At 36.5% G+C, this 23,462-nt stretch overlaps 1 protein-coding gene across 1 annotated transcript in view; it reads right to left on the minus strand.

Annotated features, from left to right (window-relative positions):
• Positions 1-4,581: 4,581 nt before the first annotated feature.
• Positions 4,582-23,462, minus strand: part of LOC141496534 (zona pellucida-binding protein 1-like) — a 39,907-nt gene continuing 21,026 nt past the window's right edge. Inside the window, exons 3-4 of the mRNA XM_074199033.1 lie at positions 9,211-9,336; positions 4,582-4,604 (exon numbers count right to left, since the gene is read on the minus strand). Of these exons, the coding sequence (XP_074055134.1) occupies positions 4,582-4,604; positions 9,211-9,336 (149 nt within the window). The remainder of the gene's footprint in view (positions 4,605-9,210; positions 9,337-23,462) is intronic.

Here is a 23,462-nt window from a genome sequence, read left to right on the forward strand (position 1 = left end):
ATTTAGTTGGAGGGAGACATGAAGTAAGTCAGGGAAATCAAGAGGTAGAGTTGAGGAAAGAGAGAGTATTTTAGTCATGAGGGACATACAGTGAACATGCCAGAGTCAAGAGAAGGAATATCCAAGGAATATCTAGAAGATCAGTGTCATTAGACTGAAGTACACATGATTGGGAGAGGGAGTTTAAGATGTAATTAGATTTATGAAGAATCAGGCTTGGAGGAAGAGGTAAGTTATGAAGAACTATGAAAGAGGATCCCTTTTAGATAACATCATCTTAATTCTCCAATGTGAACTCCAAACACTTATCTTAAAGCAATCTATGCTTCAATAACTAACCGAAGTCCAAAGACTCAAGCATCTAGTTATTTCACTTCACTTTTTGACTGTTCATAGGCATGAATCACACAATATCACGTGACACTTAACCACCTTAGAATGACAGGTACAATGAGACTAATTTCCTCTGTTCCACTACATTGACCACCTTTTTTTCCCTTAGGTTTTTGCAAGACAATGGGGTTAAGTGGCTTGCCCAAGGCCACAGGGCTAGATAATGATTAAGTGTGTGAGGCTGGATTTGAACTCAGGTACTCCTGACTCCAGGGCCAGTGCTCTATCCACTCTACCACCTAGCCATCCCCATTGACAACCTTTTATCTTATTGCACAAACCACACAAACTTTCTAATCCTTACTACTCCCTTCTTATCCCCCAGGCCTTTCTCCTGCTCCTCTACTAATCCTTAACCTAAACTATATACCACATGTCATTTCAAAACTAAAGTGTCTTCAAGAAATCTTCTCCAACTCTTTCTTGCAACATTCATTCCCCTAACCCATGCCCATTTAAGATTTGCTGCTTTCCACAATTTTCTTTTCCAAATGGCTTCATCTCTTAATACTCTTTCCCCCAAGTAGACTGTTAAACTCAAGTTCCTCCCAAAGCACCTCACACAATGTATACTATAAAAGAAATCTAGGTTAATACAACTTTTTAAAGTTATTTTTCTATTTGCAGAATTTAACCATATCATTGTAAGGTAATGTGGAAAGTTATGCTTATTAATTTAAATAATTTTAAAATCAAAATCCTCATCTATTAAATAGAATAGAAAATAACTACTATTTGTTATATGGAATAAAGAAGATGGCTTTCCATATAGTGCAATGTAAATACTTCATTATGATAAATCACAATTCTTCCACTGCAGGTTTGTGTATAATGGCTGATATATATCTAATCATATTTAATAAAACTACCTTTCTCATAATGTGGGGGTCTATTAGATTGGAATTTCAATCTCATTTTTGACACTTACATGTGTGGCCTCAATTTCCTCAATACAAAATGTAAACCTGTAAATCTACATTTCAGATTTTTTGTGAGAGTCAAATTAGTAACACAAAAAGAGCTTTGCAAACACTAGGCAAATGAACTATGTGAATATTAATTACTATTCTTTTTATCAAGGAAAGATAATAATAAGAGAAAATAAAAGATTAAATTTCAGACAGACTAGAAGAGAAAGTGATGACTGAAGCAGCAGGATAGTAACAGACTTTTATTCCAAATAGAACCTAATTGTCTTGCATTTCTTTTTGACTCCTGCATTTCTTTCCATAGGGATCTCTTTAATTTTAATAAAACACAAAAATCTTACAAAAATAACAGCAATTTGAATTACTTTTTTAAGTGTAATTTCATGCAGGAGAGGCATCTATAGATTTTAACAAATTGGATTTAAAAATACAGATTTCCTTTTATGTATCCATGTGTTTCTGAGAAGAAAAGAAGAATCCTTTGAATCTAGAGGAGGGTGCTTTTCATAGGTAAGTTTTACACTCATTTGGGGGGGGCAACTACTTGCCTGATTATGGTAGCAAACTACTTTTTGAGGATAAATAACCATAGGAAATACTAGTAATTGAGGAGGTCAATGAACCACAGCATCTTGCCCCTTACGAACACTCTACATAAATCCCTGGCACCTGGTACAAAAGCCAAGGCTCTACCAACAAAAGAATACATCCCTGCCCTGGCCTGAAAGGATCAAGTTTTTGAGCTGCTGCCCCTCATCCACATGTACTTAATTATCGAATCCTGGCTCTCACAGCAACTCCCCTACACCCCTATCTAGGTCTCCCTGATAATCTCATCTCTAACCTTTAAAAGCTCATCCTCTCAACTGAGTTGCAGTCTCCCATTGGGAGGCCAGTCCTGCATCATGAATTTCAACATTTTTCCTATACACCTCAACAGTACTTAGCTGCCACTAAATATTTTAATAAAACAAAGATTTAGTGCCACAGATGAGAAAAATCTTACCTACAGAATAAGCCAGTAATAGAAACAAACTTTTTTTTCCCTGTATGCACAAATAGCAATGCAAAATTAAGAAAATTCTATACTTTATGGAGATAGAAGCCTTTCCTGTAAAAAAAAAAAGAGAGAGGCTTCATTCATTCAAAAAATATTTGTTAAGTACAATGAAAGGTATTACAAATGGGGCCTGGGAGCAAAAACATACTATGAAAAATAAAGTATAATCCTTAACCTCAGGCAACTTCCAAACTAGTAAGAAGAAAGAGATAGTACCCAAAGAAATACTATAAATTGGAATGTGATAACTAATTAGTAGTTTAAAGGGCTATGAGATAAGATTATCCATTCCAGAGAAGGCTATTTATGGTAAAAGTCAAAACTTAATGCTTTGTATTCTTCAAAGAGAAAAATAGGTAGCAGTCAACTACTTCTAGAAAGAATGGTTTATAATTAACCCCAATCCAATTTGTCAGAAGCCTACTTAATCCATTGTTTGAACTCAGATTAGTTAAGAGTGAATTCAAACAATTGACTCTGTTTTGGCTAGAAATCTGTAATCTTCCCTCTCAAATTATTTGTCTGTTCATTTGTTTTTGAGTATGCAAAAGAGGCTCCTTGCTTTTTTTTTCTTTCTCACCTGCCTTAATCACTGAGGTATCTTGAAGGGTCTTACCCTTACAATATTTTCTTCTTTTCTGGAAGTAGTCATTTTTGGCCTCTGCTTCATCTCACTCACCTAACCTTAATTGACAGGTCATTTGCCTCAAACTATGACCTTTAAAAAGCCAAAGTCTCTCACTTCATCCAGGATCACCTCCACAGTCCTTCTAATCCATATCTGGCCACTAGATCCAGATAGCTTCTGAAGAATAAGAGAAGCTATGACTTTGCACAGTATCCCCTCATTTAAATCCAACTCACTTTCATATCAAGGCATCATCTCCCTGATGTCATGGTCTTCTTCGAAAATGAAGGACAAACAACAACAACATAACTATCAATGATCTGATCTATATAGCAATTCTTCTGACATTTTATAGTAAATTTTATAGTCAATCTAAGAATGCCAACTTTAGTGTACAAGATTATGAGTTTCTTATTTCTCAAAACAAATGTTTGCTGTGATTTTAGAACATATTTACAAATGCTGCTTTTCTTTTCTCCCTTTTTTCCTTCATTAAACATAAATCTACTGGAAAGTAAAAAAATAGAAATTTTTATCCTTAGATACTGTCTTACAATGATGCAAGGAAAAGATGTAGAGAATTATGAATGTGGCAGAAACAAAACCTGTCTGCTAAATCTGTTTAAATGGGTGGCTTCCTGCTCTTGAGATGTAAATTGGCTGGAATTGTTTCATTATTTAATGTAAAATGTGTATCCTGATCTCCTCAGTCTTCAACACTACCTAATGCCAGTCCAGTAAGGGGGGGAAGGGAATTCTCCTTTTGCCCTCTGGAGAAGGGGCAAGACCATAAAATTTAAGTTGGACCTCCCCTCAAGGCCATTTGCCTCTCACTCTCTGTCAGCAAGTCAACTCTGTTCTTTAATCTGTCTCTCTCTTTACCTATTGCTTTCTTTTGTGTTCTAATTTCTTTTAAAAAGTCTCCATTTTCTTTCACACCTGCATTTCCAGTTCTCTCAGTGATTCTTCTCAGGCAGTAATCAATTCAAGAAGCTGTTACATTTTTGGTGACCATGAAGGGATTTCCTGCCTTGACCTGGGAAACTGGATCAAGCTCCATAGGTGAGAAGCACACCCTTTTTTAGATCCAAGATTTCTAGAAAGGTAGGAAAATTACATTGGACCACTCTAGCCCTCCTTCCTATGAATGTATGTACCTTTTTTTCAGCCCTGGGATCGAGAAAGGTTGAGTGAGGAGTCAGCAGAGGTGTGGCATCAGATGTGACCCACAAGGAACTCCCATGTCATGTTTTGCAGTAGCCCTAATGTGGCCCTTCCCTGTGTTTTTTGTTTAGACTGACCTGTGAAGGTAGTACTGAGGTGACCTCACTGTAAGATTGTAGATTATTAAGGAAGGACGTTTAGTTGTAGGTCAAATTGACCCTTAGCAGAATTAAAACATGTGGAAAATTTGGTACTGAAGATTCCCATGCCCCACCCCCAGTTTATGCTATCTCCTTGGAAAGAATTAGATTTGACAAAAGTTAGCTATTAGCAAAATACCTGAGTTCCTAAATTATCTTTGGATGGTTCTCTCTCTCTCTCTGTCTCTCTCTCTCTCTCATTCTCTCTCATTCTCTGCAGCCCCCACTCTCTGCAGAGGGAGGGCAAACTTAGAAACTCAAACCTATATCCCAGCTGGAATGCATGCTTCACTGCTGGAAGGAAAAGATCTCCCCAAAACTTGTTTTAGCCCCATTGTTTAAAATAGGGGACCCCCATTCCTTCTTCCTGCTTTGGGGAGGAGGAAGGAGGCTGAGGAAATGACACCACATTTTCCTTAGACTACAAGTAGTTATCAATTCCAAGCCCATGCCCTAAAGGCATTATTTCAGTCTCTGGAGGCCATATCCTTGAGAGCTGTGGGGAAGAGTAAGCAGCCAAATTGTCGGGGGTCGGCCCTGACCGCCTGAGTGGATAGGACCTCCCCGAGAGTGAGGTCAGGCCAATCTAAAGAAGACACGGCTCCTTAAGGGGAGCAGTGGCTTCACCTGGTTGGCCTGTGTCGCTTGCTCCAATCGGGTGGTAGGTTCTGCCCTCGGGGCGGATCGGGGTGGCAGCCCAGAACTAACTCCCTATATTAGCCATCACCCTGAGCTATTCGGGGGATCCCTCTGCACCTAATAAAACATATGCCTCCTGAAGAAGTGTCTGCCTGAGTCCCTCCTCGCTGATCCCCGGGGGGAGGGAAATACCAGGGACGCCTGAAGCAGTGCCCACTGAGGAGCTCACTCGGGAGTCCGGGGAAGAAGACCCCGGACACCAAATTAATTGACAAGTACTATGAACAGTTAGTTAAAGAAGAAAAGAGGAAAAAGAAGGGAAGCCAACTAAAGTAACTTAAGAATGCATTAAACTTTAACTATTGATTGGCTATCACAATCTTAATGTGTGTGTGTGTGTGTGTGTGTGTAATTCAGATCTGAAAAAAGTTAGAATTAACCTGAATTAAATGTTATTCCTTTTAGTTTTCATTTTGAGCTTAATAAAAAGTTCTAATTTAAAATTAAGAAATTAATTGGGTTGGAATCTGAGCCTGCCCATACTAGAGAATCATTATTCCATTTGAAAGCGTGTAAATTGCAAGTTGGTGGTGAAATATTCTCAGCTGTGAGCTAAATTTTTGTTAACCTAATATTGATTGACAGCTGTATTCAACTTATGTCAATTGAGACTTTAAGGTTTAGGCATTGTAGAGTTTCTGCCCTCAAGAGGCTTTGAAGAGAAGGAGGGAAGGCCTTTGACAGGAAAAGGCTCCCACCTTTGGTTAAAAAAAGAAGACCTAAATCAGAGTGATTTAGTCACCTTTGAGTTCAAAGTATTTGAAAGTTCTGTAACAAATCTGAGAATTTATATGTGTTCTCAAGAAGAAAAACATAATTGGGATGGATTTTATGTCAAGGAATTTGGGAATATTGAATCATATGTATTTACTGATTTCTTTTGGGAAAAAAAAATACTGTACTAAATTTTGTAATCTAATTTGTTGTGATGTTAACTTGATATTGATAATGCATTATCAACTACTCTCACAAGGTCTTTTTTTGGTAATAGAATAAAGTTTGTAATAATCTTTGTCTCTTATCTCATGTTTTTGGGGGTGGCTAGGTGGCATAGTAAATAGAGCACCTTTCAAATCCAGCCTTAGACACTTAATAATTACCTAGCTGTGTGACCTTGGGCAAGTCACTTAACCCGATTGCCTTGCAAAAGCCAAAAAAACCCAAAAGAACCAAAAAAAATCAAGTTTTTGGAAGGAAATATAGATGCATATGTGTGTGTATGTGACTAAAAGTAAAATCCACTTAACACCTGCTATTTGAAAGTAAGAAGTAAGACTATATATTAACATTGTCTAGCATTTACAGCATTTTGCTCTTGTTCTCAGGGGAATGAAAACTTTAAATAAGAATCTTATGTTCAATGTAAATTAATAATGTATGTTTAATTTTAAAGAAGTCAAGAATGTGGTCCTTTCCCATGGTAACTACAGACAGCTGATGTGGGGTGACAGGGGTGCAGCTCTGACAGACAACTGAGGGCAATTGTGTGGTCCAACTTGTAAGGTAACTTATTGATGAATAAGATGTATTCATCAGTTTTAAATATATATATATATGTATATATATATATATATACATATATATATAATATATTATATATGATATTCTTTTGTAACTTCAAATAAGTTATATTTACAATATTTGGTTATTTCTCATGAACATATAAGCTATTTGAATAGTGCAATGTAAAAGCCAGGAATTAACATTTTATTTCTTTAAAGGGGTGATGAGGGAAATATCACAAATTGTGACCCCTTCTGGGATAAATCTGTGGATTCAATAACACATGTTAGTAATTTAAGGTTACCTAAGATATTCTAATGGTTTCAAAGAATTCTGAAAGTAATAATTTGTATTTTGAAGATGGCTGGTAGTTAAATGTTTATGTATAGAAGTTCTTGGCTATATATGTAAACTGGGACTAAATTTGGTTATTTGCTTTGAGGGAAAAGCACCTATGTAATATGAAGAGGATAAAATAATGATAATTTGAGATTTCTCTGTGGCAATCTCTAGCTAATTTTTATGTGAGAAGTAGGGAGATGATGGGCAACCTCCTAGCCAAAAGGAGATTTTTAGTTATTTTAAACATATTTAATAACTAAATGGCTTCATTGTAAAAAGTTGATTTTATAAAAAATATGTACTAGAGTTATTGTGTTTGTACATATCAAAACCTGTTTGTTGCATTTCATTTACAGCACTGTCCTTAGGTACATGAGCAACAAATGAATTATAATTTTTCCCTGGATCTCTTATACCAAATTACACCCTGGCACACTCTTGGTTCTCCTTAGTATTCAAGTCATCTGAAGCTCTGGGTTATATGTAATTGCTATATTACAATGTATTGATAATTAATCTGTCTGACATCAGGTATGTTAAAATAGAAAGACAATTTTCCAATGAAGCAGTTAGGCCTATGGAGTTTGATGTTAAAATTCTTTAGATGGAGTGAGTGGCCTTTGAAAAAATGACCCTAGCCTCAACTGGGGTAGGATTCTCTTAAAGGAATTCCTCACCTAGAAGACCTGGAGCCTGGCTCATTGAAAAGGATTGTCTATGACTTCTGCCTGTAAAAGGACATCTAATTCATAAGGGAACATGTCCTCATTTTCCTTTCTGCTCTGTAATAGCAAATTGCCATGATCATTCCAGGTGCATCATGATTAAGTATGAGAGGGAGCCATTGGAAGTCTGTCTTCTAAAGTTTAAAAAACTGTCAAGTATTTTGTCTTGGGCTTTTTCACATAGCATGTGACTTTTTATCAAAAGAAGTTTCCTTTAAGGAAAAGAATATCAATATGGCTGTTTATAACTGCTTTAAAAGACATCCATTCTTCAACTAGAATTTCTGTTCAATCTAAACATCTCTAAAGCAAAATAGAAAATTTTATTGCAAATTACTTTTTGGATATGTGCAGTTTTAAAACGCTTATTCAGTATATTTGTTCATACTATTTTTGAGCTTGTTTACAACTTAGTTTTTTCCCCTAATTATTGGACCTTTGTTAACTAGACTTCTCTGTTATAATATCTTTGGTTTTTGCTTGCTCAATTTTTTTTTATCTTGAGTTTTGTTTCTCTAGCTTTATATCTCCAAGACCAGCTCTACAGGATGCCAGTCAATTTGCCAGTCAATCATTCTCTGGACCCTGATTCAATGAAGTTATAGCAATGAAGAGGTTATCAATGATCCTGGAGAAAAATATTTCAATAAAATTAGATTAGCAAGGAATTAAGGAATGAGTAAGTGATAAAGATGAAGTAGCAAGTAAAATTATTCTTTCTAGAAGTTTAATAGTGAAGGAAGAAAGGATGATCATTTAACAAGAGTAGTAAGATCAAAGAAGGTTTATTGGAGACAGTAGATCTGAGTATGTTTATAAGCAGAAGGTGAGGAATAAGCAGAGGAAGAAGGGTTGAAGATATAAGAAAAATGTATCAAAATAACTAGTAGGTATTAATATATAATTAATGTGAAACTATAGGATAGAAAATTAATCCTTAAAAACATAATTTTTAAAATGTAGAAATGCTATTATACTAAATAGTAGTTTAGTGAATAATAAAACCAAAATTAAGACAAAATAAAACAGTATATTATGTCCAACATCTTCTTTGGTAAAATAATTTAAGACAATTTATAAAAGGTACATTTTATAAAAAGCACATCCTAAGTGAATGTGCCTACTCAAAATAAAATAAAGCTATTTATGAATATATATATATATATATTTCTAAGTACATACTTATTGTCTTTAGATAGCAAAGAACAAATCTGCTCCTCATAATATGTACAAATAGTAAAAGAAAGATCACAAAACAGTAAACTAGATAAGCAAGCTGAATATTTTAAATTTTGCGGATAGAATTTCCTTTAAAATATTTAAAAGTTATTGAACTTTCTCAAACTCTCTCAATGATCCATGCTATGTCTGCATTTTCTTAATCAAAATATATCCTCCTTAGGAAATAGCCACTGCAAACTAAGACTCTAAATTCTAAAAATCTTCATCCAAAAATTATACAAACACATTAAGAAAAGGGATAAATTCAGTTATGAGGCACATACTATCCCCCCCACACTAAAAGTATATCTCTCAATAATTACAATAAAAAAGCAAAAAGTCTTACCTAAATCAGCATTATCAATTGGTGCATGCCAGTGGAATGCTGGGTCTATCAATTCTGTATTGCGTAGTCTTTGGGTTAAACATAGTATATGAGGACTCTTGTGATGCAACATGACATAAACTTTGACTGAAACACAATATTCAAAATTGTCAATTATATTTCTACATAAATGATTTTCCATGCTATATTAGCATTATAAAACGTCCCCCCCATAAAACAAAGATGTCAGAATTTTGTTATGGTCTTTACATGCTACTCTAATTCTATAATAATTGTCCTTACGTCTAAAAGAAGAAAAATATTTTTTAACATTGATTTATAAATCTAAAAGGAAATTTAAAGGAGTATAAATGTTTTTATTTTTTCACTAAATTTGTCTTTACCATTCAAAAATATTTTACTTACCTACCATAATTTATCTTCTTAAAACTAGAATTCTTTATTGAATTAAAATCATAATATAGATAAACATTTTCGTCTGAACTTTGTTCTTTTTATAATTACTTTTGTAAAGATTGTTTATAAATTGTGGGGATTCCTAAAAACTAAAGAGTAAATAAATGGCATAATAAAGACATATGTGTAAATTGAAATTCATATATATGCATATGTGTAGCTTATTTTCTTAAATAAATAAATTTGTGAAGATACCATTTAGTCAAATAGTTATAGCTATGAAGGCACTTTGCTTACTTGATTTTCTTTTTTTTAATTGCAATATTTTTTAACTCTATTTTTAAAGATTTAGAGGTTTTACAATTTTCCCCTAATCTTACTTCCCTCCCCCCCCACCGCCCACAGAAGGCAATTTGACAGTCTTACATTGTTTCCATGGTATATATTAATCCAGATTGAATGTGATGAGAGAGAAATCATATCCTTAAGAAACAAAAGTATAAGAAATAGCAAGATCAGACAAGATATCAGTTTTTTTCTGAATTAAAGTTAATAGTCCTTGGTCTTTGTTCAAACTCCATAGTTCTTTCTCTGGATACAGATGGTACTCCTCCATTGCAGACAGCCCCAAATTGTCCCTGATTGTTGCACTGATGGAATGAGCAAGTCTATCAAAGTTGATCATCACGCCCATGTTGCTGTTAGGGTATACAGTGTTTTTCTGGTTCTGCTTATCCATCAGTTCATGTAAATCCTTCCAGGCTTCCCTGAATTCCCATCCCTCCTGATTTCTAGTAGAACAATAGTGTTCCATGACATGTATATATATATATATATATATATATATATATATATATATATATATATATATATATATATATATATATATCACAGTTTGCTAAGCCATTCCCCAACTGAAAAACATTTACTTGATTTCCAATTCTTTGCCACCACAAACAGGGCTGCTATGAATATTTTTGTACAACTGATGTTTTTACCCTTTTTCATCATCTCTTCAGGATACAGACCCAGTAGTGCTATTGTTGGATCAAAGGATATGCACATTTTTGTTGCACTTTGGGCATAGTTCCAAATTGCTCTCCAGAAAGGTTGGATGAGTTCACCGCTCCATCAACAATGTAACAGTGTCCCAGATTTCCCATGACTCTTCCAACAATGATCATTACTCTTTCTCGTCACATTGGCCAGTCTGAGAATATGATCTGGTACCTCACAAAAGCTTTACTTTGCATTTCTCTAATAAGTAATGACTTAGAGCAATTTTTCATATGACTATGGATTGCTTTGAACTCATCTGAAAATTGCCTTTGCATATCCTTTCACCATTTGTCAATTGGGAGAATGGCTTTTTTTTAAAAAATTTGACTAAGTTCTCTGTATATTTTAGAAATGAGTCCTTTCTCAGAAATATTAGTTTACTACATTTCTTTTGATCTTGGTTACAGTGGATTTATCTGTGCAAAATTTAAAGTAATCAAAATCATCTAGTTTGTTTTTGGTGATGTTCTCCATCTCTTCTTAGTCATAAACTGCTTCCCTTTCCATAGATCTGACAAGTAAACTAGTCCTTGAGCTTCTAGTTTGCTTATAATATTTTTTTATGTCTAAATCCTGTATCCATTTAGATCTTATCTTGGTATAGCATATGAGGTGTTGGTCTAATCTAAGTTTCTTTCATACTAACTTCCAATTGTCCCAGCAGTTTTTATCGAAGAGAGAGTTTTTATTCCAATAGCTGGACTCTTTGGGTTTATCAAACAGCAGATTACTATAATTGTCTCCTGCTATTACACCTAGTCTATTCCACTGTTCCACCACTCTATTTCTTAGCCAACACCAGACAGTTTTGATGACTTCATGCTGTATCTTGCTAGTCATATATAGAAAAATTGATGATTTATGAGGGTTTATTTTATATCCTGCAACTTTGCTAAAATTGCTGTTTCCAGTAGTTTTTTTGGATGATTTCTTGGGATTCTCTAGGTCATCTGCAGAGTGAGAGTTTTGTCTCCTCCTTACTAATTCTAATTCCTTCAATGTCTTTTTCTTTAATGGCTGAAGCTAACATTTATAATACGATATTGAATAGTAATGGTGATGATGGGCATCTTTGTTTCACCCTGATCTTATTGGGAATGCCTATAGACATTCCCCATTAAATATAATGCTTGTTGATGGTTTCAGATAGATACTGCTTATCATTCTAGGGAATGGTCCATTTATTCCAACACTCTAGTATTTTTAGTAGTAATATGCTGTATTTTTGTAAAAGCTTTTTCAGCATCTATTGATACAACCATATACTTTCTGATAGATTTACTGTAGTTCATATAATTAATTATACTACCAGTTTTCTTAATATTGAACCAACCCTGCATTCCTGGAATGAATCTTACTTGGTCAAAATGTATTATCATAGTAATAACTTGTAATCACTTTGCTAAGATTTTTATTTAAGATTTTTGAATCTATATTCATCAGGGAGAAAGGTCTATAATTTTATTTCTGTTTTTAACTCTTCTTTGTTTAGGTATCAGTACCATATTAGTTTCATAGAAAAAGTTAGGCAGAGTTCTGTCTTCACCTATCTTTCCAAAGAGTTTATATAGAATTGGAACCAACCTTAAATGTTTGCTAGAATTCACTTGTGAATCCATCTAGCCCTGGAGATTTTTTCTTAGGGAGTTCAATGATGGGTGGTGAATTTCTTTTTTCTGAGATAAGGTTGTTTAGGCATTTAATCTCCTCTTCATTTAACCTGGGCAACTTATATTTTTTTAATATTTGTCAATTTCCCTTAGATTGTCAAATTTATTGGAATAGAGCTGGGCAAAATAATTCCAAATTATTACTTTAACTTCCTCCTCATTGGTGATGAGTTCACCTTTTTCATTTATTTAATACTAGCAATTTGTTTTTCTTCTTTCTTGTTTTTAATCAAATTGATCAAAGGTTTATCACTTTTATTGGGTTTTTTCATAAAACCAACTCTTGATTTTATTTATTAGTTCAATATTTTTTCTTTTGATTTTTATTAATTTCTCCATTAATTTTTGCAATTTCTAATTTGGTATTTAATTGGGGGTTTAATTAGTTCTTTCTCTAATTTTTTAGTTGCATATTTAGTTGATTTCCTCTTTCTCTAATTTATTCATGTAAGCATCTGAAGATATAATACATCCCCTGACAATTACTTTGAGTAAATCTCAATAGGTTTTGGTATATTGTTTCATTATTGTCATTATCTAGGACAAAATAAATAATTCTATAATTTGTTGTTTGATCCACTCATTCTTTAAAATGAGGTTAGTCAGTTTCCAATTAGTTCTGAGTCTATATCTCTCTTGGCCAATATTGAATATGATTTTTATTGCATTATGATCTGAGAAAGATGTATTCACTATTTCTGCCTTTCTGCAGTTGATCATTAGGTTTTAATGCCCTAGTACGTGGTCAATTTTTGTATAAGTGCCATTTACTACAGAGAAAAAGGGATATTCCTTTCTATCCCCATCCAATTTCCTCCATAAGTCTATTATATCTAGTTTTTAACAATCTGTTTACTTCCTTAAACTTCTTTCTTGTTTATTTTATGATTCGATTTATATGAATCTGAGAGTGGGAGGTTGAGGTCTCCCACTAGTAGAATTTTGCTGTCTGTCTTCCTGTAGTTCTTTCAGTTTCTCCTCTAAGAATTTGGATGCTATACCATTGGGTGCATACATATTCAGTATTGAAGTCACTTTATTATCTATGGTACCTTTAGGAGGATATAGTTTCTTTCTTTATCTCTTTTAATGAAATCTTTATTTTGCAACTGCTTTATCTGAGGTAATGATTGCTACCCCTGCTTTTTTCACTTCAGCTGAAGCAAAATATATTTTGCTCCAACCTTTTACCTTTACTCTATATGTATCTCTCTACTTCAAATGAGTTTCTTGTAAGCAGCATATTGCAGGATTCTGGTTTTTAATCCAGTCTGCTATTTGCTTACATTTTAAGGGAGAGTTCATCCCATTCACATTCAAAGTTATAATTACTAACTCTTTATTGCCCTCCATGCTATCTTCCCTCTATTTGTATTTTCCCCTTTGTTCCCTTTATCTGTATTCTCCACTATTTTGTTTCTGAATACCATCCCCTTTGGTTTGTTTTCCCTCCTATATCCACCCCCTCCCCTTTCTTTCCCCTTTCCCTTTTTCCCTTTTCCCCTTCCCTTCTGTTAGTTCCCCCTTTTCTCCCTCTTCCTGTCTCCATCCTTCCCGCCCCTTTTCACCTTTTAATACTTTAAAGGAATATTTTTTTTTAAGTTAACTGAGTATGTGTTTAAGTTAACTTTAAGCCAAGTCTGATGAGAGGAAGATTCAGGTGCTTCTCATCTCCTCTCTTCTTCCCCTCTATTACCATAGGTCTTCTGTACCTCTTAATGTAATGAGGTTTGCCCCATTCAATCCCCTCCCTCCTTCCATCTCCTTCCTGTCCCCTTTTTTAGGGAGGAAATGTTTTTAAATCATTCTGAGTCAGAAAATTATGAGTATCCATCACTTCTAGCTAAGGATATTCTAATAAGAGTTACAATTCTTGAGAGTTATTAGAGTCTTTCTCCCAGGTAGGGTTATAGCCAGTTTCATCTTATTGGAGAGCAGGTTTTTTTCTTTACTGCCCCCCATTTTTTATCTTTTTCATGTGTTTCTTGAACCTCCTATTTGATGTCTAAATATTCTATTTAGCTCTGGTCTTCTCATCAGGAATTTTTGGAATTCTTCCATTTTGCTAAATGCCCATCTTTTCCCCCTGAAAAAGAAGGCTCAGCTTTGCCAAATAGTGGATTCTTGGCTGCATTCCAAGCAACCTTGCTTTTTGGAACATCTCGTTCCAGGCCCTTCAATCCCTTAATGTTGATGCAGAAAGGTCCTAAATAATCCTTACTGTGGCTCCTTGGTATTTAAATTGTTTCTTTCTGACTGCTTGCAGGATTTTCTTTTATCTGATAGTTCTGGAATTTGGCCACAACATTCCTTGGTATTTTCATTTTAGGATCTCTTTCTGGAGGGGATCTATCAATAACTATTTTGCCCTCTGGTTCCATGATATCAGGGAAATTTTTCCATCACTAGGTCCTATAATATTAAGTCCAGGCTTTTGTTCTCTTCAATGTTTTCAGGAAGACCGATAATTCTCAGGTTGTCCCTCCTCAATCTATTCTCAAGATCAGCGGTTTTGCTGATGAGGTATTTTACATTTTCTTCTATTTTATTTCTATTTTTTTGACTTTAACAGGCTCTTGCTGTCTCATGAAGTCTTTAGTTTACGCAGTCTCCAATTTTTTTTTTAGAGAGGAGTTTTCTTCATTTACCTTTTGCAACTCCTTTTCCAACTGGTCAATTCCATTTTTGAAAGAGCTTTCCATTTGACCAATTGAGGTTTTGAGAGAATTATTTTCTTTTTGCATTTGCCCAATTGAGGATCTGAGAGAATTATTTTCATTTTGTATTTGTCCAATTGTTTTTTCCAGTGATTTCTTGCAAGGTGTTTATCTTCTCTTTGGTTTCTTTCTCCAAATTTTCGAACTGATTTTTAAACTCCTTATTTCTTAAAGGAAGTCTTTCTGTGCTGGAAACCAGATCATATTCTCCTCAGAGTTTCTAGGTCTCTCTGAGTTAGGGTCTTTTCCTTCCAAGAAGTTTTCTATGGATCCACCTTTCCACTGACCCTTCTTCATTTTGATAAGACCTTGAGTTGGGGAGGGGCTGGTTCACAGAGGTTTGGTGTTGGGATCCCTACAGGCTTTACTCATTGAGTGTAATATCTCCAGCCAGTCAGTGGGGGGGTGCTAAAGGATTTGCTCCCTGAGTGTAATTTCTCCAGATGGCCAGTAGGGGTGCTGGTTGCTTTATATGGAGTTTCTATGACCTTGATTGAGGCCTTCTCCCTTGGCCTGGAGGGAGTGATTTAAGCTTTTGACTTCAATACTTTTGTCTTCAATCAATGGTGGGACTATACCCTGGGGTGAGGTCGTCACTCTCCCTATAGTCAGATGAAGTGTTTCTTCTGCTCACACACCTGAGCCTGAGTCAGAAGGTATGTAATTCTTCTGGGAAGAGGCTTCAGATGAAATAGAGGCATGCTGGACTAGAGGAGCCCAGGGATGATGTCCAAAGCTCTCCTGCATTAGAACTCTCCCCACCCAGCCCTGCTAGCAAGTTGCTGAGGGTCAGTGCCAACACCAATGGCTCTGCTCCCTAGTTGACCCGTGCCCCCACAGTCAACCAGGCTCTAGCCCCACCACTCCGGTTCTTGGTCCCTCAGGCTACCGGGCTCTTACCCTGCTGCTAATCAGGCTGATCCATGGCTTATCGGCCCTCTGCACCAGGACTCACGATTGTGGAAGACAAACCCTGAGGTAGATGTTGTTTCTCCTGGCTTTCTGGCGTTTGTTGATTGGATTCCTGTTAAGAAGTTCACTTCATATCATAGATGGGGAAAGATCAGGAGATTTTAGAACTGTGCCTGTCTTATCTCTGCCATCTTGGCCATTAATCACTTACTTGATTTTCAGAAAGATTCCTTTTAATTCACATTAATAGAATCTTCATGTAATGCAGAGAATTGTGAATGTAGCAGAAACATAATCTGTTAAATCAGTGGAGGTTCCTGCTCTTGAGATTCTGCCTCCCTTGGACACTATTGATTGTATCTTGTCTCTTATTTTCCCTTCACTTAACTTTGGCTTGGACACTGGCTGTCAGGAAATGACATGCTGAAGAGGACTGCCATTGGAAGTTACCTGGTCCAAGGTGTAAAACCATTCCCCAAGTATCACCCTCTGTCCAGCCTACAATGGAGGGGTAGTTAACAGGTGCTTCAAACTCTCTTGCCTCCCCATGTGGCCTGATTAACCCAAGCCTGTGTTCTCATTCTCTCTCTCATTCTCTCTCTCTCTCTCTCTCTCTCTCTCTCTCTCTCTCTCTCTCTCTCTCTTTCTCTCTCCTCTTTATAAATTAACTTTCCTATTACTTTCTTTGTGTCAAAAGTTATTTAATAAATCTCTATTTTCTTTTACATCAGCATCCCTGGGTCAAAGTGCGATTCTTCACAGCAGATAGTCAAACAATTGGCAACACGTGAGTTGAAGAGAATTTAGATATCATCTTGTCATTTTAAGTATCATAGCTGATTTTCCTATTCTCAGCAGCACAGGATCATAGATTGAGGGTTAGATGGGGCCTTAGAGGTAATATCATCCTATAGGTCAACATTTTCATTTAACAGATGGAGAAACCAAGGTTCAGAGAAGATAATGAACTTGCCTAAGATTAAATAGGTAAAGATATCCCAAAACAGAAGAGCTTTATCCTCCTCCCTTCATGTTCAATTGTAAAAATGAAGAATAGTAAATCTCTTTTGTCTAATATTCTCATTTTTCAGATGGGAAAAGTGATATTCAAAGAATTTAAATGGTTTATCTAAAGTCATATAAAAGGGTGATAAGTAGTTGATATATTTTATATGGACACAATATTTTTATTCTACCTTCCCTCCTTATAATATGCATTCCTTGAGGTAAAGATCAAGGTTTTTTTATCTTTTTTTTCATATCCCCAGTACTTAGTTGTTAACTGATTCCTTTAACTTCTACTTTCTAGATCATTCCTCTTTCCCTCATACCAAACTGGTTCCTCAGAAAGTTTCAGGTCTTCTACTTTCCTCTACAGAATTTATATCAATAGCTTTTAAGCATTTTCACAATTATTTTTTACCATTTAATCCAAAGAGTCAAGAAACATTTTTATTGGTTCTTGTCCTTCATTATTGATGTATACCAAAATGACATCACTATGTCTGAGACAAATTACAGTGTGTCCAATTGTGGCTGATCAGACCAATACAAGCTCAGAATAATCTACCACAGGTTAGGCACAAATTACCCATATGAACAGCTGTGGTGGGTACTCTAAATTTATATATGTCACATTTCCTTTAGGCTGCTTCAATTATGCCTTGCTCACAGAGCACAGCACCCTCACTGATGGGGGTACACCATGCTGGGTAGTCCTGTGCTAGTGTCTCCTATGCTGTACAATCAATTCTAATGTTTTTAAGAGAGACCTTCAGGGTGACCCATTATCGCTTCTTTGACCCCTTTGTGAGTTCTCCATAAAATAGACATTTTGGCAAGCATATGTTTGGCATCTCAACAATATGTCCAATCCATTGTAGTTTCTCTCTCTACAGTAATGTTGAAATGCTAGGTAGTTTAGCTCAAGAAAAGCCCTCAGAGTCTGGTATCTTCTATCAGCCGATCTTCAGAATCTTCCTAAGATAATTCAAATGGAAATGATTCAGTTTCCTAACATGGTGCTCCTAGACTATCCAGGTTTCACACAAGTAAAGCAATGAGGTCAGCAAAGTGGCTCTGTAGACCTTCACTTTGGTAGATAGTCTAATATCTCTTTTCTCCCATACTTTCTTTCAGAGCTTCTCAAATACTGAGCTGGCTCTGGCAACATATGCCTCCCTGGAAAGGACACTGTCAAGATAAGTGAAATGGTCCACAGTATTCAAAACATCTTCATTTGCTGTAATCAATGATTCCACATATGAATTGTGTGTTGCTTGGTGATGGAGCACCTGTGTTTTCTTGATGGTGTCAGACGAAAATGAGCACAAGCAGCAGAGAATCAATCCATACTTTATTGCATCTCAGCTTCAGAGGCTGCATTGAGTGCACAGTCATCAGCAAACAGAAAATCATGCACCAACATTCCCTCCACTTTGGACTTGGCTTGAAGAGTTTGCCATCAGTGTGGTAGCTGACCTTGAGGCCATGTTCCTCCTCAGCAAAGGTGTATAAAACAAACATCATGCTAAAATGCATGGGAGGAAGGATATAGCCTTGTTTCACTCCATTGGTGACTGGGAAATCTCAAGAACTTCATCCACTATCCAGAAAATTTTGTCGTAATTTCTCATAAGCCTTCATGACTGATGGTATCGAAGGCCTTGGTCAAATCTACAAATGTTGTATACAGACCTCTGTTCTGTTCCTGACATTTTTCCTGGAGTTGTAGGGCAACAAAAACCATATACCTCTACCCTTTCTGAAGCCACATTGGCTCTCAGGGAAGTGATCATCTTCCAGGTGAAAGATCAGCCTATTTAGGACTCTGGCAAAAATCTTACAGCAATGATTAAGAGAGAAAAACCCCTGCGATTGCCACAACACAATCTATTCCCTTTACCTTTATAGAGATAGATGATGGGAGGCATCCTTGAATTCTTGGGGGATAACCTCTTCATGCCATATGACCTGGAAAATTTTAGTTAGTTTTTTTGGATAATGGATCACCACTTTGTAGATCTATCTCAGCTGGAATAGAATGAATGCCAGGTACTTAGCCCCTTTAAAGAAGCCTAATGACATTCAAAATCTCTTCATTGGAACTTCAGTTAGGACAGATTGACTTCAACTTGAGGTAAATGATCAATGGCTTCAGCATTGTTTGATGATGATCTGTTAAGAACACTATGGAAGTGTTCAGCCCATCTCTCTAGAATCATGTCCCTGTCATTGATAAATGTGACTCCATCAGCACTGAGTAGCTGAGATGCACCATATGTCTTTGGCCCATAAACAGCCTTCAGGGCATCATAAAAGCACTTTGGGTTATTTCTCTCTCTCTGCATAAAACTGAATTTCATTTGTCTCTTACAGGGCCAAGAGTCCTGCGTCTCTTTAAGCTTTGCTTGTATTTTAATTTTGATGGAATTAAATGCTGCCTTCTTAGAAACAGATGAACTATCCTGATGGTAAACCTTAGGGAGTTGTTTTTTTCATTTAGCAGTTTCTGTATTCCCCCATCATTTTCATCAAACCATTCTTAATGTTTGTGAGTGTTCTGACCCAAATGAACAAATGTAGTGCTGTACACCAAATCTCTGAAAGTTGCCTACTCTTTTTCTGTTCCACTGTGGCCAACTGTGTATTGGCTCAGTTTTTCCTCCAAGTTAGCAACAAACTGTTCCTACTCAGAGAGACACTCTAAACTCTTGACATTAATTCTTCTAGTATTCATTTTGCCTTGGGGTTACCACTTTGGTTGAATGTGAATATTTATCTTAGAAAGGATGAGTCTATGATCAGTACAGCACTCTATACTACACATAGCATCTCACATCCTGTCTGCCTCTTCTCCTTATGATCACATAGTCCAATAGATGCCAATGTTTGCTATGAGGTTGTTGAAAGCTGTGATACCTCATCCAGGCTCTGCAAGATCTCTGAGGTTAGCTCCAGGTTAGAAATTTGGCACTTTTGTTAGTAACATTACCTGACCCTATCCCTGTAATTGGTATCTCATGTATCAATAACCAATTGTGGGGCCAGTGTGAGAAGAAATTACTGACTTATCTGCCCCAGTATCTATCAATCCTTGAAACTTTTGTCCAGTAATAGTCTGGGCCCAAAATATCTGATTTCCTGAGCTGCCAAATCCTTGGCTTCCTCTCACCTTTGATACACATTTTTCCTGTTTTTGATATGGTAGGTGAAGCAATTGTGGCATTTGAGTGCCCTTGAGTATAAGGAAATCTTTGATCTCAGGTATGACATAAGCCATAATCTATATTTTTCCAGGAACCACCATGAGGCCTTGCATAGAAAGGCTACTGCATCCCATAACCAATCCGACACATTTATCAGGCAGGGGGCCCACATACCCCTGTGGGAACAGTATATATACCCATGCTTGCCAATAAAGTCATGTAACATGCAGAAGCAGGTCAAAGCCTGCACTGCCAGGGGATGCATGCCATAAATCTAAAACTGTTAATTCGGTGGATGAAGAATGTATTCTTGTGGAACTGTTTGAGGTGGTGTGAAATTCAATGTTGTGCCCCTATTTGTCAGAGATGGGGCTAGCCCCTCTCGAGTTTCCCAAAATAGGATTGCCATCCTTATCTAAAACAGAGCTGCACTTGGAAGTCCAGCACTTTCCTTTTTTACAGCATGGACATACATTCAAGGGACCCTTACCATGCGAGCTGGTTTCCTCGAGGTGTCCTGTCAGTCTCCTATTCTGCAATCCCTTTGAAAATGCCCTTTTTTCTATACCTAAAACATTTTGTCCTTGCAACTTCCCGATATCTCTGCTCCCAAGAGCTACAGCCATAACATGGGGCATTAAAGGTGGCTGTTCCCACATTTGACACCATGTCACAGTCATGTTTCTTCTCCCTCCTGCCAATGGCTGCTTACAATCATCATTAAAATTTTCTAATCCTTATTTCTGTAATATAATATTGAATGCTTCATAATCCCCCACGCTTCTCTGAATAGCCAGGCTTTAAATTGAGGGAAATTTCATTCAGACCTTGAATGATCTTAGTAAAATAAGTACCCCCATCTTGTTTACCAGGAAGCTTCACCCAAGCTGCTTTAACTGCAATCATGACCTGTTCATAGGCTTGTAAATCATATCTCAACTGAGGAGCTAGCTAAGAATAAAGTCCTGTTCCTATAAGCATCCCAAAAGACATTCTGACATTAGTTTGTTCATTTCTTTTGGCTTGGTCATGACAAAGTTCAAAGAACTCAGTTTTCCATAACAAGAAGTCAGTTTTTGTGACTGAAAACCAATCTTGTGGACAGAATACTAACTGAGCAGTGGTTTCTGCTAAAGCCAAGAAATACAGGCCAGTGAGTCCATAATTAGAAACTTCAGCCTTTAATTCTTTTAGGACTTTAAAATCTAAGGCTATATGTTCTCTAAACACTTCTTCTGGATTGCAGGGATCAGGGTTTTTCTAAAACTGGGAGCACTCAGGATATCTTGCATGTCCCATGGTATTTCCTCCCCTCTATTCCTTGCTTCCTTTTCTGTTTTCTGTATTATACTAAGTTCTTCTGAGGAAGCTTTTGGCAAGTTATACCATCTGGAATGTGATCCTGTTTAAAGCAGGTCCTGAGCTCTGTTTCTTCCAAAGAAGCTGAAGGTTCTACTTCCAGGACTTCTGCACTAAATAATTCACACACCAATTCCTCCTTATCTGGGAATCTGGCCTTGTACCCATGTCCTCTTTCAAAATTTTAGAAGCAAGTGGCACTTATCACATTGGGGGTGGGTGTAAGGCAAAATTTTAACACATTACATATGGAGAATGGGGTAACCGGGAAAGCTACAGTTCCTTCTTCTCTGAATCACTCACTCATTTATCTCCCCACTGTTTCCCATTTTTCTAAGTCTAATGTTCCTTTTCCTAGAAACCATAAGCAACATTTTTCTACACATTCAATAAATTCCTCTAATTGTTGGTTGGTAATTAACAAACCCCTTTAACGAACTAATTTCTTTAATATCTTTAAATAGTATTGTCTGTCTCTGGACTATAGTCCTATTTTTATCTCTATAGAATCCCCAAGTAAGCCTCAAGAATTAAAAATGAAAGTAAAGAAGAAACTTCTAAAAAGCACAGTTAAAGTTTAATTAGTATGAAGACTTTCCACTGTGTTTTTCACCCCTACCTTGTTACTTTTGTTTCCCTGGAGCTCCTTCCTAGGGGCCAACACCATGTCCTTCGTTTCAGGAGAGTTCCCATGGCAGGTCCTCATCAGCTCCCTGTTCAGGTGCCACTTAATGCCAATATCCCTGGGCATGTGTTTGCAGTGACATGAGAAATAACTGGGCCAGTCAGAGAGTCATGGATGACTGCATTTATTGATCAGGGGTCCAGGATATTTATACTATAACTACAGCAGTAAACAAGTTTCTACTCCACTTGATTCATACAATACTTATTATTCTTCTCAATAGACCATATTATTCCAGAATGTCAAAGTACAAGGGTCACATGATTGATCTAGTTGTTAATCAGAGTTATGTGGCTAGCCCATACCTGTGTAGGACATGGTCCTGGATCACAGGCAGTCATGCAGAGCCTCAGGCTACATCACTAATAAAACTTGGAGCTGACCTCAGAGATCCTCGGAGAACCTGGATCAGGTATCACAGCTTTCCACAGAGGGTGCATCTAGGAAGTTTTATTGCATTTATGTAAATGGAAAACAGACAATGTTTGTGACGAGAAGGTCATGAGATGCACAAGTCTTCAGTAGAAGGTGACCAATGCTGTTGCTATTTTCAACTCCATCCTTCCTAAGAATTTCCTGCCATATCTGGTAGTCTAAGCTTACTCTAGCATTAAAGTTACCCAGAATTATAAGCTTATCCTCTTTTGGTACATTGCTAATAAGGGTCTCTAGGTCTTCATAAAATTTTTCTTTGACTTCATCAGGGTTTGTCATGATGGAGAATAGGCAATGATGTTGTTTTCCCAGAAGTAACAATCTCAATGTCAGGAGCCTGCCTTTCACTCCTTTTGGTAGGCATTGAAGAATGTTGGATAGATTCTGATTGTAAAACCTACCCCAACTTCACTGCATTTCCCTTCCCTGTGACCATTTCAGGAAAAAAAAATGCTCATCCAGCTCTGACTTGAGTATGCTGGTCTCCATTTGCCAGTTTTATTTCACTCAGAAGTTGCTATTTGGACATACCTGCTGAATTCTCTTGCAACAAGAGCTGTTCATCTTTCAGGTCTATTGGATTTTGTGGTGCTTATAAGAGCACACACATTCCATGCACTGATGGTGAATAAAATCTTCTTTGAAGAAGTTTCTGTTGTTTGGTTTTGTTTTGCTTTGTCTCAAACACATTATGGGATCCCTGCCTGCTGTGGTAATCAGGTCAGGGTTGGATAAGCAGACAATTTTTAGGGCACCTTTTCTAATCCCTTCTTCACTGTAGGAGGTGAGCAGTGTAATTCTTAAAAGAGCT

Source organism: Macrotis lagotis, chromosome 8 (genome assembly GCF_037893015.1).
Source record: "Macrotis lagotis isolate mMagLag1 chromosome 8, bilby.v1.9.chrom.fasta, whole genome shotgun sequence".
Classification (NCBI taxonomy): domain Eukaryota; kingdom Metazoa; phylum Chordata; class Mammalia; order Peramelemorphia; family Peramelidae; genus Macrotis; species Macrotis lagotis.